Below are 17,537 nucleotides of genomic sequence, written 5' to 3' on the forward strand. Positions count from 1 at the left end.
GCCACTTAAATCAAGCTTTTTCACCTTTCCAAATTGCTTCAAATGCCAAATGACCATAGAATGGTTGACATTGAGTTCCACTGAAACTTCTGTAGTTCTAAGAGGATCAGCTTCAATGACGGCTCTCAACTGAAGCTGTCGATTTCCAATGGCCTGCCACTACACTCCTCATCTTCAAAGCTCTTATCTCCTTTGCAAACCTTATTGAAGCATCACTGCACTGTATATTCATTAGCAGTTTCTGGGCCAAGTGCACTGTTGCAAGTTGTCTTGGCTGCTTTACAACCCATTTTGAACTCAAATAAGAAAATCACTTAAATTTGCTTTTTGTCTAACATCATTTACATAGTCTAAAATAAATATAAAATAAACAGTAAGTAATAAGTCATTAGCCAAAAACATAAAGTGAGAAATGAACATTAAAATGATGTATACATAAGTACATTTATTTAGAATGTATTCTAATATCAAATGGTAAATTTCAACAATGTAAAAACCGCAGCTACTTTTGCACCAACCTAATATTTCCTTTATCCTTTCTATTTTATTTTTCATTCTATATTTAACACTCAAATTTTCACAATTACAATTCTGCAAAAGGAAATGGCTACCCACTCCAGTATTTCTGCCTGGAGAATTCCATGGACAGAGGAGCCTGACAGGCTACAGTCCATGGGGTCTCAAAGAGTCGGACATGACTAAGTGACTAACACTTTAACTTTCACAATATAGCACTTCTTTTTTCTTTTAGGTTACCTTTGAGAAAATCCCATAACCTTAAAGCAAAATGATCTGAACTCATAAATTATTATTAACTAAAAATTTGGCTGCACATATTTCATAGTACAACGTATCATAAAATTTAATTTTGTATTCTATACTGTTAAAAATACCTTAATTGAAAAAGAAAATTTATGTCCAAACTATCTACTGTTTCCAGGCATTTTCTCATCTAATCCTACAATACACTTGCAAGTTAGATGATATTATTCCCATTTTTTATAGAGAGAAAATTTTAGAAAATGTAGGTGACTGACACAGGGCTACCACCATGTAAATGACACAACCTGGGTTCAAGTCTAGGCTCTCTCTAGCACACTGTGTGTGTAGTCCCTTCAGTTGTGTCTGACTCTTTGCAACCCTATGGGCTACAGCCCACCATGCTCCTCTCTTCATGGGAGTCTCCAGGCAAGAATAATAGAATAAGTTTCCATTTCCTCCTTGAGGTGATCTTCCTGACCCAGGGAACGTACCCACATCTCTCTCATCTCCTGCGTTGGCAGGCAGGTTCTTTACCTCTAGTGCCACCTGGGAAGCCCAACCACACTAAATAATCTCCCTTAAGTCACTGAATACAGTGAACTTAAGTGTAACACTTAATCAATACAATCTATGACATTTGAAATTAAATCTTAAAGAAAAAGTTCTTTAAATATCAAAACATGAAAATGTATATATTTCTTGCCCCTTTTGAGTAAAAGTATCTTGACTGAGTGTGAGCAATACTCTTAGAAATTAGACAAAAAAAAAAAAAAACAACCCAGGAATGAATCTTAACCTGTTGTTGAAAAGATTCCTCCAACAATACCACAAAGTCTTACAAAAAACTGCCAGAAAGGCATATGCTCTTCGGTAACTGTCACCATAAGAGAGCTGAGATCATATTTCATAAAAATCCCAGAGACTCCATGGCTGCCCGCAGCATGGTTAATGACACGTTCCTAAAGGAAGGAAAAAGAAGGGGAAAGAGAGAAGGAAGACACAACAGGATTCATGTCATTAGGCTACTTGCATACAGTCAACAGGAAGCCCTCCAGCCCTCCTGAACAAGAACGACATCCAAATCTCTTCATGAATTGTCCTGCTAGGTCAAGTTCTCTATTATGTATTCTTTGTATGACTGGCTTTTGAAGCAATCAAAAGAACTGAATCATTCTTTCCTATTTTCTCAAAAAAATCACTTTACATACAAGGTTTCTATTAACCCAAGACTTTAAAACTATATGGCACATTTTTCATTGGCCAAATCATTGAAAACCAGCACAATGCCCAAGAAGTTCATTTGGGTTTTTCTGTAGCATCATAAGGAAAAACCCAAATGAAATTTTTAGCCAACCCAGTACATTCCTATTTTAACATACTTTTTTTTTATATTTCTTTGCTAAGAATTTACAAAATAATTATACTTTCTGCTTGTCATTTGAAAAAATTTAAAAACAATTTCACTTTCTGTTGTTCATTTTAAACTATATGAGACATAGTACAGGAAGAAAGATGTCCATCAGCAGATGAATGGATAAGAAAGCTATGGTACATATACACAATGGAGTATTACTCAGCCATTAAAAAGAACACATTTGAATCAGTTCTAATGAGGTGGATGAAACTGGAGCCTATTATACAGAGTGAAGTAAGCCAGAAAGAAAAACACCAATACAGTATACTAATGCATATATATGGAATTTAGAAAGATGGTAACAATAACCCTGTATACGAGACAGCAAAAGAGACACTGATGAATAGAACAGTCTTTTGGACTCTGTGGGAGAGGGAGAGGGTGGGATGATTTGGGAGAATGGCATTGAAATACGTATAATATCATATAAGGAACGAGTCGCCATTCCAGGTTTGATGCACGATACTGGATGCTTGGGGCTGGTGCACTGGGACGACCCAGAGGGATGGTATGGGGAGGGAGGAGGGAGGAGGGTTCAGGATGGGGAACACATGTATACCTGTGGCAGATTCATTTCGATGTTTGGCAAAACCAAGACAATATTGTAAAGTTTAAAAATAAAATGAAAATGAAAAAAAAAAGGAAGAAAGAATGCATTAATTTGAAAGACTGACTACTGGTTCAGTTTATAAATGAAATTTTTTTCTTGAAAGGAGTGTAACTAAATTTACAAACCTACCATAGTGTGCACACTAAGTGAGAAAATAATGTTTTGTTTCTGCTGTTTATACTTCAAAAATCAAGCTTGCAAACTTCTAATACATCTCTATCATAGCATTCCAAGGGACTCTCAAGAGTCTTCTCCAACACCACAGTTCAAAAGCAGTCAATCCTAAAGGAAATCAATATTGAATATTCATTGGAAGGACTGATGCTGAAGCTGAAGCTCCAATACTTTGGCCACCTGATGCAAAGAGCTGACTCATCAAAAAAGACCCTAATGCTGTGAAAAATTGAATGCAGAATGGGACGACAGAGAACCGAATCAATGGACATGAGTTTGAGCAGGCTCCAGGAGACAGTGAAGGACAGGGAGGCCTGGCATGCTGCAGACCATGGGGTGGCAGAGAGTCAGACACGACTGAGTAACTGAACAACAACATCATAGCATGAAACAACTATGATACTCAGTGCTTTGTTACGACTTTTGTGTCAAGCCTTACCTGTTTCTACTACATTGTAACTAAACTACAAGCTTCAAGAAGACAAATAAGAAGGAAAATTATAGCAACTCACGTGGGTACTACAAAATCTCTTTGCCTGTTAGCACAACAGAACTATTGTTATAAGCTTATTCCTTATAAGCTTCCTTATAAGCCATTGATCAAGTTTCCAATATAAAATGACTTCATCTTAAGAGTTCTGATAAGTTAAATATAATGCCAAAATAATAAATATACTGTCGACATCTATATGAGTAGATGTTGTTTCAGGATGATCATGGTGTCTACATAACAAAAAACTCGTAACGGTTCACTTTTCGTCCAGGACCAATAAAGGTCAGTGCTGACCTTCTTATCCTCCATCCATTCTGCCAACTTCAGTTACTTTTTCTGACAGTGAAACACAACTATTGTAGTTACCCTATCAGTACAAACACACCCCACAAAGGCCAAATGCTCTGGGATTCCCTTTTTCTTTTTGATTTACTTATATCCTAGAGATAATTTCATATCAGTAAATAGGTATCTTTTTCTCTCTCTCTTTTTAAAGTTGCATGCTCCCCCATGTATGGATGTACCATGTGGGTTGTTTCCAGTCTCTGCAATTACAAATAACACTACTAACAGCCTCATACACACATCACTTCTATTCTCTTATATCTTTGGATTCAATTTATAGAAGTAGGATTGCTATGTCAAAGGATAAATGCATACATCATTTTCCAGATATTGCCTAACTCCCTTCCAAGCTATTATGCCACTTTACACTTTCTTAGCAATGTATATCACTCATTTTCCCCAAAGCCTTGTCACTGTGTAGACTGCCTGACCTTCCAGTGTTGCCAACCTTAGCGAGAAATGGTATCTCCCCAGCCATACAGAAAAGCAAACACAATATATACTTATCGACACTTTAGCTAGTTTCTCTCTCTCTCTCTGTGTACACACACACACATAGTTATATATATATACTTGGTTTTTCCCTTCTGAACCATTTTAGAAGTTATAAACACATGATACTACATCCATAAAAACTTTAGTACTTAGATTCCTAAGAATAAAGAAAATTCTATAGTTATTGAGCTCATAATCAACGTAAGTCATAAGATTATCAAAGGAAAATCTCATATGGAGGAAAGCAAATTTTTAAAAGCACTTAAATTTTGCTATTTTTCTGGATACTAGTATTTGAATATTCACCACATTTGAACACAGTAAGTAAATATAACTTATAAAAATAAACAAAAGAAGAAAAAAGAGAAGGAAAGAAAGAAAATATGGTCCCAGAGTAGATGAGCAATCTGTTAAACTGTCCAATTCTAAAACTCTGCTCCTCACTGTCAATATTTATTTATAGAGCCATCTACCCTAAGGTTACAGAATCTTCTTCCTCTCAATTATTAATAGATGAATACAAAGCCCTAACTTAAGAAGGAAAACCCTCTAAACCTGCTATGTGAGTCACAATAACCATGCATGCCCCAGGGTAGGTGCATTAATTAAAAAATAATGGTGAAATTAGAAAATCTGTTGGCAGATAAAAACCTGCTTATACCAATACATAGGAAAACATCAAAAATTAAGATATTAAGAGTAAAATAATTAATATCATCATAGTTTAACAGTTTTTTATTGACAGAAAACATTCTAGATTTTTAAAATCTACTTCTTTTCTTCTTCTAATACATATATTTAGTACCCATTTCTGATATTTTATTTGCTTAAAATAAAAGGTCAATCAATGCATTCCAAATTTTAAATGAGGGAGGGCATTACCAATACTTCAACCTAATTTTGTAGCAGAAATATAAATGCTTTAAAAAATTCATTTTAAACCTATAATGGAAAATAATTTCAAAAATAATGTGTTAAAAAAAAATTCTACTTTTTTAAATTTAATGCTTTTGAACTTTATTGAAATTTAATGTTTTTGAAATTTAAATTTTTTTTAATTTGAAATTTAATGTTTATCTTTTTGTCAGTTTTTCTAAATGTCCTATGAACATCTAATAACAATGTACATGATACAAACTTTTAAATATATTTGTGGAGGATACAAGATTTAAAAGATCATTTTACCAGTTGGATTCAACTTACCCTTTCTGTCACGGCAAACTGATGGGTGTCTGCTGAAATTTTATATGTATGTAATTTTGTTGGCACAATTGTAATAAAATATTGAAACATCTGGTTGTCTAGAATAAAAACAAAATGTAGTTTTTTCCATCAATCTAGTAGCAATGAAACTGCTTCCAAATATATCATTCTTCTATTAAATACATCTAATCTGAGATTTAATGCTATTTATAACAATGTCTAACAAAAAAGTATTATACAAGAATCAATGAAAGCAATAATTCATGCTTGATAAAACAAGTAAGTTTTCAGTAAGCATAAAAGTCACACACACATATCTATTCAGTTCAGTTCAGTTGCTCAGTCGTCTTCAACTCTTTGCAACCCTATAGATCGCAGCATGCCAGGCCTCCCTGTCCATCACCAACTCCCGGAGTTCACTCAGACTCACGTCCATCGAGTCAGTGATGCCATCCAGCCATCTCATCCTCTGTCGTCCCCTTCTCCTCCTGCCCCCAATCCCTCCCAGCATCAGAGTCTTTTCCAATGAGTCAACTCTTTGCATGAGGTGGCCAAAGTGCTGGAGTTTCAGCTTTAGCATCATTCCTTCCAAAGAAATCCCAGGGCTGATCTCCTACAGAATGGACTGCTTGGATCTAAGGGACTCTCAAGAGCCTTCTCCAACACCATACTTCAAAAGCATCAATTCTTTGGCACTCAGCTTTCTTCACAGTCCAACTCTCACATCCATACATGACCACTGGAAAAACCATAGCCTTGACTAGATGGACTTTGTTGGCAAAGTCATGTCTCTGCTTTTCAATATGCTATCTAAGTTGGTCATAACTTTTCTTCCAAGGAGTAAGCAACTTTTAATTTCATGGCTGCAGTCACCATCTGCAGTGATTTTGGAGACCCCAAAAATAAAGTCTGACACTGTTTCCACTGTTTCCCCATCTATTTCCCATAAAGTGATGGGACCAGATGCCATGATCTTCGTTTGCTGAATGTTGAGCTTTAAGCCAACTTTTTCACTCTCCACTTTCACTTTCATCAAGAGGCTTTTTAGTTCCTGTTCACTTTCTGCCATAAGGGTGGTGTCATCTGCATATCTGAGGTTACTGATATTTCTCCCGGCAATCTTGATTCCAGCTTGTGCTTCTTTCCAGCCCAGCATTTCTTATGATGTACTCTGCATAGAAGTTAAATAAGCAGGGTGACAATATACAGCCTTGACGTACTCCTTTTCCTATTTGGAACCAGTCTGTTGTTCCAAGTCCAGTTCTAACTGTTGCTTCCTGACCTGCATATAGGTTTCTCAAGAGGCAGGTCAGGTGGTCTGGTATTCCCATGCCTTTCAGAATTTTCCACAGTTTATTGTGATCCACACAGTCAAAGGCTTTGGCATAGTCAATAAAGCAGAAATAGATGTAACACATATCTATTAGAAGATGTCAAAAAAAAATAGATGAGCTAGTGACCTTGTTAGATAGCCTTTACAGTCATTAGCATCCTTTTATAAAATATGGAAAATAAAAAGTTCTTTATAGTACAGAAACTAATAAAAATAAAGTTATAATACTATATAACCACCATGAGATACATTTTCGGTTTCTACTAATATCTTAAGATAAAAAAATAAACCAAAATTGAATTAGCCATTGGATAAATAAGCCAAACTGGAGTAGAAAATGGCAACCCACGTCAATATTTTTGCCGGGAAAGCTTCATGGACAGAGGAGCCTGGTGGGCTAGTCCATGGGGTCACAAAGAGTCCAACATGACTGTGAGTAAGCATGTACCACTCAGGCAAATGAATCAAAATGTAGTATTTGGAGAAATACAAAGAATCAATACGATAGCAGGAAAAAAAAGAAGCTACTCAAATGATGGCCTGGGGTCACTATGTAATTAAAGGGATTATACAGTCATTAAGCTTTTCTAGGTTTAATATGTCAGAAAAAGCATATATTACTAACTATTGATTTTAAACAATTCACATAATAAAAAGCCATGTTAATTCTCTAGGTCTTACACTCTAGAAAATTTACAACTAGATATGCTGCTGCTGCTAAATCACTTCAGTTGTGTCCGACTCTGTGCGACCCCATAGACGGCAGCCCACCACGCTCCACCATCCCTGGGATTCTCCAGGCAAGAACACGGGAGTGAGTTGCCATTTCCTTCTCCAATGCATGAAAGTGAAAAGTGAAAGTGAAGTTGTTCAGTCATGTCCGACTCTTCGTGACCCCATGGACTGCAGCCTACCAGGCTCCTCCATCCCTGGGATTTTCCAGGCAAGAGTACTGGAGAGGGTTGCCACTGCCTTCTCCAGAACTAGATATACCTATCTATAATTTCAGCTAGGTAAGTGATAGGGCCTCATTATGTTTGTGACATATTTCACGTCATATGGTAATAACTGTCTATAAAAATCACCCCCCAAAGTTCCTTTGAATCCCTTTCAGTCCATTCCCTTCATATCTGGCCTAGGCCAACCACTAACCTACCTTCTATTGTTACACACTAGTTTTGCCTATTCCAGAATTTCATATGAATGGAAGTATATGTATGTACTTTGGCGTGTCTTGCTTCTTTTGTTCAGCATTAATAAATTTTTATTTCCATCAATTCAATTTTTTAGTCTCTTATCTCAGCATAATTCAGAGTAAAAGAGGGAAAGGTAAAACTATAGATAGAAGGGAGAAGTAAGAGTAATGGTCTGTTTGACAATAACCTTAGATAAGTTTCTGACAAAATAAACCAAAAGACTGTTTCAACCTCACCATTTATTTCACCTAATGCTTGTACCACTATCACCTTCAAAAACACGAACAGTTTTTGACCAGTTCTTCTATTATCCATTTCAATTTAAATCCTAAATATTATCACAGATAATATTAGAGCAAGAGGGTGTCAACTTTGTCCACCGCCAATAACTGGCTTGTTAGCTGAGCTTTCATCCTTTGAGTCGTTCTTTGATATGAAGTGAACTGCTCAATCTGTGCTTATTTTTTTAGATGTTTTATAACTCTATTTATGATAAAAATAGCAACGTGAAAATGATAGGTGTTCAAGTGTTAAGTATTTATGAAAAAAGATGAAATTGAGAGTGGTAAGGTTACAACCAATGCTGTACACATGTGTGGGAAAATTAAGACTCGTAGGAAAAAAGGAGAGACAAACGAAATCTCCTACCATGAGGAGTGAAGTACCAGTGCAATGAATAATAACCCATGAGGGTCAAAGAAACACCAGAGCTTTTTAAGCTACAGACTGTTTGTCTAATATACAAGATTGCTAGATAACTTAATGACCAGGCAAGGCAGAAAATGCTGTTGCGTTAGATTTTGTTGCAAGATTTGCTGTCCAAATCGGCACAGCATTAAAGATGTCACTGCTAAGTAATCCCTTGAAAACTCCTACATCAGAGGGGGCAGTTACCTGAACCCACCGGATCTGTGATGCTGAATTTTTTTTTTCTTTTTTGAAAGAGAGGCCCAATAGAATATATATTAGGCAGGAGAAGAGCATACTTGCTTTAAAGATTTGAAAACCTGCTGACATTCATCTCATGGTATTTTACAAAATAACTCTCAACACCTTAGTCTCCCTGAATTTAGGAACAAGTGAACTTCACGAGTCTTTTGAAAATTAATCTGTTCATATTTAAATCTGCTTCTTTATAAAAATTTATAGTTCATTTTAGGATCCTGAAACAAAGTATTAACCAACATGTTTCAAATGAGCACCTCAGGTAATATTTAATGTATTTCGGTGTGGAATGAACATATACTTAACATGAGGTTACAGAGAACAAAGCTTATAAGTCTCAGAATGTTTCTACTCACATGTTTCAAGTTTCCTTAAGTGAAACATTCCCAAACAGAAACATAAAATACTCATGAATGTGAATATTCTAAATAAAACATCTTTAATGTATCTGATTACAACACTGTGCTAACAGAGTAAAATACTGTACATTAATAAATCTATTTGAATTAAAAAAAATAAAATCCTTAATTAATTTTGCAGAGGTTAGACTTCTTTTACAAAATGAAAGCATAGGAAGCTTTAGAAGTCCTCAAGGTAAGTCACACAATATGAGTATTTAAGAAGAAAAGCAACCAAAAATCTTCAGGAAATATGAGAACTGATAACTTGCTACAAAACTTAAGAAAATAATCTATTTATATTTGGTTAAGCTGAAATTTTAAATGGAACAGATGGTTAAAACAAACAGTTATAAAAGATATCTGTACTAATTCTGTATTAACAACAAACCATTCTAGAAAAACTCTAGGTTTCTGATGTTTGTAAACTTCTCCAGAGAGGTTTCTGATATGGTAAGCATAGCATGCATTTTAGAACTCTGAATCTATAAAAACAAAGAAATTCTTCTTATAATATTCAAATTTTCTTTTATTCTTTCTTTGTTTAATATGGAAAAGCAGTTATACCCTCTTACACTAACCTTTCATACATTTGGAGAGCTTTTAAATTCTACTCCTTGTTCTGCTTACTTGTGACTAATTCCTTATTCTGTTTCACGGTACATTTTTTAACATTCAAATTCATCCACTACTAGGACATTCTCTCCACAAAACATTGTCACTTAATGATTATCAACCATTTAAACCACTTAAAAGATTTGTTTATCTGTTACAAGGGGGTTAGGAAAAGAATTAATTAAAATGTTTTATCAAAGTTACAAGAACAATTTGCCTACATGCAAATTCCAACAGTAATTTTTAAATACTTACGATCTAATGCAATTTTTTCAGTTCCATCTAAAGGATTAATAATTCCAGGAACAAGTTCTCCAAAAGACAAATGATCTATTCTGTGAGAAAAGTTGTAAGCTAAGAAGCAAAAAAATAAAACTATTAAGTAGAGACATTAAATTATTTAAAACTACATGTTACAGACTAGTTCACATTCTTATCTATTCTCAAATGAAAGTATCTAAAATCTGGTGGTATGATAATACTGTATTTAAAACCACATTATTTTGAGAAAAATGTATATGAATACATAGGAATGCTATATCACAAATTTCATAATTATATACAAATTAACATCTAAGAAATAATCCAACATCTAATTCTGATAACCAAAAAAATAATTCTTTTCTAGTCCAAATCATTATATAGAAACAGGACTGTGTTGTTAGAAGAACTGGGGTGATGTCCATGAAACTGATCAGATATATTTTTAATACACATCACTGCTAAATGTGACCAAATTTATTTTTTATGGAATTTATTACTTGTTTTTATTCTCCAGCAGAGACTTTAAAAACTAAATTTTATGATAACCATTACATGAAAACTAACTTGAATACTTTATATCCATGTGTAAATATCCCTATTTAAATTTACATACGGAAACTTCAAATATATTCTCTTCATTATTGTAAAAATTAACAGAAATGTGTACTAAGTGATAAAAAGGACACTAAGGCTCTTCCCCTAACCTCAGCAACTTCTGAGCTATGACTAAATAGAATTATAGGTAGCTTAAAGACAAGAGAAAATGGATTAGTCATTAAGTTCGATCATTTATTTTCTCCTGTAGATATCTTCTTTCAGAGCAGCCCACTTTCAAAGCCCCACCTTGTACCTGCACTAAAAATTTAAAAACAAACTTTTCCCAAGGATATCTTCCCAGAAAGAAATTTCAGAAACTGCTTACAGTCATGGTTGACAAGTGCTGCCAAGTGTGCATGACCTCGGGGATGTGGAATTGCCCTGAAAGGAGGGAAAAAAGATTAAAGTAATAACATTTAAATACATAATGAATTAAAATCAGAAAGCAGGTCTTTCCTAAACTATATGATTTTCTTAGAATTAAATAACATAACATACTTGACCTATGATTTAAGTAGTTCAATCTATTTATCTCGATGCCATAAACTGGGGGTTAGCAAACATTTTCTGTAAAGTTGTTGTTATTGTTTTAGTTGCTAAGTCATGTCCAACTCTTCTGTGACCCCATGGACTGCAGCCTGCCAGATTTCTCTGCCCATGGGATTTTCCAGGCAGAAATATTGGAGTGGGTTGCTATTTCCTTCTCCAGGGGATCTTCCTGACCCAGAGACTGAACCCATGTCTCTTGCACTGGCAGGTGGATTCATCACCACTGAGCCACCTGAAAAGACCTAGACAGTAAATATTTTAGGTTTGTGGGTCAAGATGCAAAACTGAAAATATCATGTAGTTACATAACAAGAGAGAAAACAAATTTTCACAAATGTACTAATAAACTTCAAATTATAATAGTAGTAACTGAGTACTTTTATGGAATCTAGGTTGTTGGTTTTTGGTTTTTGTTTTTTTTTGAGAATCCAGGTATTTTTTCTGGGAGAGAACAATTTGCTTAATTGGGCTTCAGAGTTGGCATTCCTTATTTTCAAAATCCCAGATATGATATGGATAGGATACAAACCAAATGATTTTCTGTTTTACCTCTCTTACTGAACGTGTGAATTATCACACAGAAAGATGTGTGATGAAATTAAGAATGTTCTTAATGAAATTAAGAACAAAGGGCAAAATATAGAGGTTCCAAATATATTTGTCAGTTTCCCTCTTTCAGTTAATTTTGGAATAGGATATTGTTTGTATCCAGAGATGCAATAAACTCTTCTAAATTTCTTTGAGCCAACAATTATCTGTTGGACTACGTGATACGAAGAAGTTCTAAGGTTTCCATCTACAGGTTGGGGATGGGGAGAATAGCTCCTGGCGACAGTAACAAAACATGAATGTTAAGAGGAGTGGGATAACAAAAACAAAGCAATGCTCAACCTGATCACTGTAAACACGGAAACAAAGTCTAATGTTTTCTCTGTACATTAAAAAAAATCTCCATCCAGCCATGCTCTTTCCTGTTTTATGACCTTTCCTTCAGCCTAGATGCTATTCTCTCCTTTACATATAAAATGTTGAATCATCCATTAGTGTTCAAAGGTTTTCTTCAATAAAGCCTCCATTGATTTGGAGAGTAGACCAGCAACCTTGTTATACAGTTTTTTATCAGCCACAGTTTTCCTTTATAGCTACAATACAACTATAATTAAGTAATAATTAGTGTAATTCACTGTTTAAAGTTCAGATTCTCTCATAGAATGTCAGCATCATAAGGGCAAACCCTTTCTCTGGTTTTCACTGTTTAATCTATAGTATGTAGCATGGTACTTTGCCATGTAGCAAATACTCAAGAAATGCTTTTTACAATGAAGAACTGTTCAGCTCTGAAACTAGCTAGGAGGAGAGAAGGGAGGGAAAGAAGCAAAGAAAGAGGGAAGAGATAATCAGAGAATCTATTTATTCAGAAATTTACCAGGTGTTTACCATATGACAGTTTCTGTGCTGGGTTCTGTTCATAAAGGCAGGTGGTCTGAGATTTTTCTTTAACATTCACCTAATTTAACCTTATCCCAGACACATTTCTACCTACATCAAAATATTGTCTTGAATTAGGGATTCCATTTTGATGAGAATCACTGAAAGGAAAAACAAAAAACCTGATATCATCCAACAAAATGAACAAATTAACGAAATGTCTAAGTAAGAGGTTTGTGGCTACCAAAACTTGGCAAGCTGAAGGTTTTCATTCCCATTTACCTATATTTTCTATACTTTAATATATGAAAGATAACATGACTGGTATCCTTTTGTTTTAAAGTAGAAGTTTTTAAAGTCAGTAGTCTTCTCTATCCTGAGGCTGAAGGCCAAAACAATCTGAAGACATCAAAAATACACATTTGAAGAGTCCCTTAGTTGTTAGTTAGATATTATTCAATTAGCAAAGATCTGACTTTTAACCAAACTGCCAACTTGTCTAAAGTATTTTCAGCAAGTGAAAAGAACATACTTGCCCACAGTTATGTGAAAATTCCCTGCTACTTTATTGACATACAGATGACCACGAATTCTGCAAGCATCTGGAGGCTGTGATGAATCATCTTCCCTGTTACAAGATACATTACGATTACTTACAGCATAGTCAGTAGTTATCATTTACTGGTGAGGAAATTTTATAGAGGAAAAAAACTCCTAAAGATTGATTTTTACGTAATGCTCTACATGTCAAAAGCAGAATAGCAGTTTTTTGAAATCTAAACATTTATTTTTAAAAACTACAAAAATGAAAAAAATTATATATAAAAGTGAAAAGTAAATCAAAGTGTTAGTTGCTCAATTGTGTCTGGCTCTTTGCAACCCCACAGACTGTAGCCCTCAGGCTCCTCTGTCCATGGGATTCGCCAAGAAAGAATACTGGAGTGGGTTGCCATTTCATTCTCCAAGGGATCTTCCCAACCCAGGGATTGAACCCAGGTCTCTTACACTGCAAGTAGATATTACTATCTTAGCCACCAGGAAAGCCCAACTATAGAATATATATTTACACAAACCTAAAATTTCATAGTTATTCAAATTTAATCAGAGCACTAAATCTAATGAGAGAAGAAAAATGAAAAGTAAAGAATTATTAGTCCAACAAAGACACTTTCATCATTTGTTTCTGGTACTTTCGGCGATAGGAAGGGATGGGAAAAAGAATGAGGTAAGGGAAGGGAATGACACTTAACTTCATATATATAAGAACATTTTCTTCCAAAACAAACGTAAAACCTCTATATAGTTTTAAATTTAAATAATCATTTTTATGACAATAGCATTTCCAAATATCAGCTCTTCTAATCTATAAAAGAGACAAAAAGTAACATAAAAACATGAAATTCCTAACCAAAGTTTATACATCACCATAATGGTAAATACAATTAATTTGTTCTTAAAACTTAGTACAATTTTATATGAAGGTATACCATACACACATAAAAGAGAAAAATTAAATAAAAATATTATTATTTATGATAATCCTGATCAATATCACTGGCCATAAATTCAAGAGTTAAAAAAGCATCTTCATCATACAGAATGATTATATTTTCTCTAAGAACTAGGAGATTCAGAGAACTAAACCATTACTAAATCACGTCACAGTAAATCCTTAGTAAATAGTCTCACAGTTAAAATACACATCTCACCTTGGTGGAAGTGCTGTTGATGCACTTTTAAAAACACTTTTAAATACCACATCTTGAAGTGAATGTTCTTCTTGCAGTCTACTCTGAAATAGCTGTAGCATCCTAAATACAAAACAAACAAGCAACAGTTTAAAAATACAATAAGACACAAAGAGAAAGTCAACAGTATTTGAAAAATAACAATGGCTAGTTGACTTAGCTAAGTCATATATTTATTATTAAAGAAACTTATTCTAAAATAAAATTCCAAGTATTCTTTGGTCATTTCCTGGAAAGTAGGAAAAGAGAGGTAGTGTGGCTACAGGTCTAAAAGCTGGGGTCCCTAATCCTATCTATTTCTACAAATAATGAGCGTGTGGATCCTGTTTATATGTCCATCACAGGTGGAATGAGAGCCACCGAGAAAGACTTTCTGTTCATCTGAATATCTAAATTCATTCTTCATGCACGTATGCAGCAATCACAAAATTATTAGCTTTTGTCAGATACTGAATAAAGTGTTATAGATAAAAAGAACAGGACAAATACAGGGTCAAATAACAGATTTGAGGGCTTCATTTGTGGCTCAGATGGTACAGAATCTGCCAGCAATGCAGGAGACAAAGGTTTGATACCTGGGTCGGGAAGATTCCCTGGAGAAGGGCATGGCAACCCACTCCAGTATTCTTGCCTGGAGAATCCCATGGACTGAGGAGCCTGGTGGGCTACAGCCCATGGGGTCACAAAGAGTCGGACACAAATGAGCAACTAACAGTGGAAGTGACAAACAGATTCAAGAGATTAGATCTGATAGGCAGAGTGCCTGAAGAACTCTGGATAGAGAACACTGTACAGGAGATGGTGATCAAAACCATCCCCAAGAAAAAGAAATGCAAAAGGGCAAAATGGTTGTCTGATGAGGCCTTACAAATAGCTGAGCAAAGGAGAAGCAAAAGGCAAAAAGAGAAAAGAAAACATATATCCATCTGAATGCAGAGTTCCAAAGAACAGCAAGGAGAGATAGGAAAGCTTTCCTAAGTGATCAATGCAAAGAAATAGAGGAAAACAATAGAATGGGAAAGACTGGAGATCTCTTCAAGATAATTAGAGATACCAAGGGAACATTTCATGCAAAGATGAGCACAATAAAGGGCAGAAATCTAACAGAGGCAGAAGATATTAAGAAGAGGTGGCAAGAACACAAAGAACTATACAAAAAACATCTTCATGACCCAGAAAACCATGATGGTGTGATCATTCACCTAGAGCCAGACATCCTGGAATGCAAAGGCAAGTGGGCCTTAGAAAGCATCACTACAAACAAAGCTAGTGGAGGTGATGGAATTCCAGTTGAGCTATTTCAAATCCTAAAAGATGATGCTGTGAAAGTGTTTCACTCAATATGCAAACAAATTTGGAAAACTCAGAAATGGCCACAGGACTGAAAAGGTCAGTTTTCATTCCAATCCAAAGAAAGGTAATGCAAAAGAATGTTTAAACTACCGCACAATTGCACTCATGTCACATGCTAGTAAAGTAATGCTCAAATTTCTCCAAGTTCAGTCTCAATAGTACATGTACTGAGAACTTTCAGATGTTCAAGTTTAGAAAAGGCAGAGCAACCAGAGATCAAATTGCCAACATGCACTGGACCATAGAAAAAGCAAGAGAATTTCAGAAGAACATCTGCTTCTGCTTTATTGACTATGCTAAAGCCTTTGACTGTGGATCACAACAAACTGTGGAAAATTCTTCAAGAGATGGGAATAACAGACCACCTGACCTGCCACCTGAGAAATCTGTATGCAGGTCAAGAAGCAATACAATAGTTAGAACTGGACATGGAACAACGGACTGGTTCAAATTTGGGGAAGGAATACGTCACGGCTGTATACTGTCACCTTGCTTATTTAACTTACATGCAGAGCACATCATGCAAAATTCTGGGCTGGATGAAGCCCAAGCTAGAATCAAGATTCCTGGGAGAAATATCAATAACCTCAGATATGCAGATGAAACCATGCTTGTGGCAGAAAGCAAAGTGGAACTGAAGAGCCTCTTGATGAAAGTGAAAGAGGAGAGTGAAAAAGTTGGCTTAAAATTCAACATTCAGAAAACTAAGATCATGGCATCCAGTCCCATCACTTCATGGCAAATAGATGGTAAAACAATGGAAAAAGTGACAGACTTTCTTTCCTTGGGCTCCAAAATCACTGCAGATGATGACTCCAACCATGAAATTAGAAGACGCTTGCTCCTTGGAAGAAAAGCTATGACCTACCTAGACAGCATATTGAAAAACAGAGACATTACTTTACTGACAAACATCTGTTTATTCCAAGCTATGGTTTTTCCAGCAGTCATGTATGGATGTGAAAGTTGGAGTATAAAGAAAGCTGAGCATCAAAGAATTGATGCTTTTGAACTGTGGTGTTGGAGAAGACTCTTGAGAGTCCCTTGGACTGCCAGGAGATCGCACTAGTCAATCTTAAAGGAATTCAGTCCTAATATTCATTGGAAGGACTGATGCTGAAGCTGAAGCTCCAATACTTTGGCCACCTGTTGCGAAGAACTGACTGACTGGAAAGACCATGATTGTGGGAAAGACTGAAGGCAGGAGAAGGGGGACAAGTTTGGATGGCATCACTGACTCAAAGGACATGAATCTGAGCAAGCTCCAGGAGTTGGTGATAGACAGGGAAGCAGCCTGGCATGCTTCAGTCGTGGGCCGCAAAGAGTCAGACACAAGTGAGCAACTGAACTAAAAAGTGGAGATGACTGGGGTATAAATCTACAACATGAGCTTCCAATTCTCAGTACAAATTAGGCCACAGTGAAATTTAACATCATCTAGTATCTGCCTTTCCCGAAGTAACCTGAACTTTATTCTATGACATGACCATTCTAAACAAAAGATTATATTCTACCTATAATTTTTAAAAAAAGTATCAGCATATAAGATATAGGATCATAGAGAGCTTAGTATACATTTGAGAACTCATGCTTAGATTTTCTTTTTAAATATACT

General features: G+C 35.4%; 2 protein-coding genes across 3 annotated transcripts in view; one reads left to right on the forward strand and one right to left on the reverse strand.

The window, feature by feature from the left end:
• Nucleotides 1-7,608, forward strand: part of FAR2 (fatty acyl-CoA reductase 2) — a 184,954-nt gene extending 177,346 nt beyond the window's left edge. Inside the window, exon 12 of one of the 2 annotated variants that reach the window (XM_044941296.2) lies at nt 7,504-7,608. In XM_044941296.2, coding sequence (XP_044797231.2) covers nt 7,504-7,588 — 85 coding nt within the window. In that variant the 3' untranslated portion in view covers nt 7,589-7,608. The remainder of the gene's footprint in view (nt 1-7,503) is intronic. The other variant, XR_006550413.2, reaches the window with a different exon arrangement.
• ERGIC2 (ERGIC and golgi 2) overlaps nt 1-17,537 on the reverse strand; it is a 44,591-nt gene that overhangs the window by 2,011 nt on the left and 25,043 nt on the right. The window contains exons 7-12 of the mRNA XM_025283444.3: nt 14,531-14,632; nt 13,354-13,449; nt 11,170-11,225; nt 10,239-10,337; nt 5,497-5,594; nt 1,559-1,721 (exon numbers count right to left, since the gene is read on the reverse strand). Of these exons, the coding sequence (XP_025139229.2) occupies nt 1,559-1,721; nt 5,497-5,594; nt 10,239-10,337; nt 11,170-11,225; nt 13,354-13,449; nt 14,531-14,632 (614 nt within the window). The remainder of the gene's footprint in view (nt 1-1,558; nt 1,722-5,496; nt 5,595-10,238; nt 10,338-11,169; nt 11,226-13,353; nt 13,450-14,530; nt 14,633-17,537) is intronic.

Source organism: Bubalus bubalis, chromosome 4, assembly GCF_019923935.1.
Source record: "Bubalus bubalis isolate 160015118507 breed Murrah chromosome 4, NDDB_SH_1, whole genome shotgun sequence".
NCBI classification, from domain to species: Eukaryota; Metazoa; Chordata; class Mammalia; order Artiodactyla; family Bovidae; genus Bubalus; species Bubalus bubalis.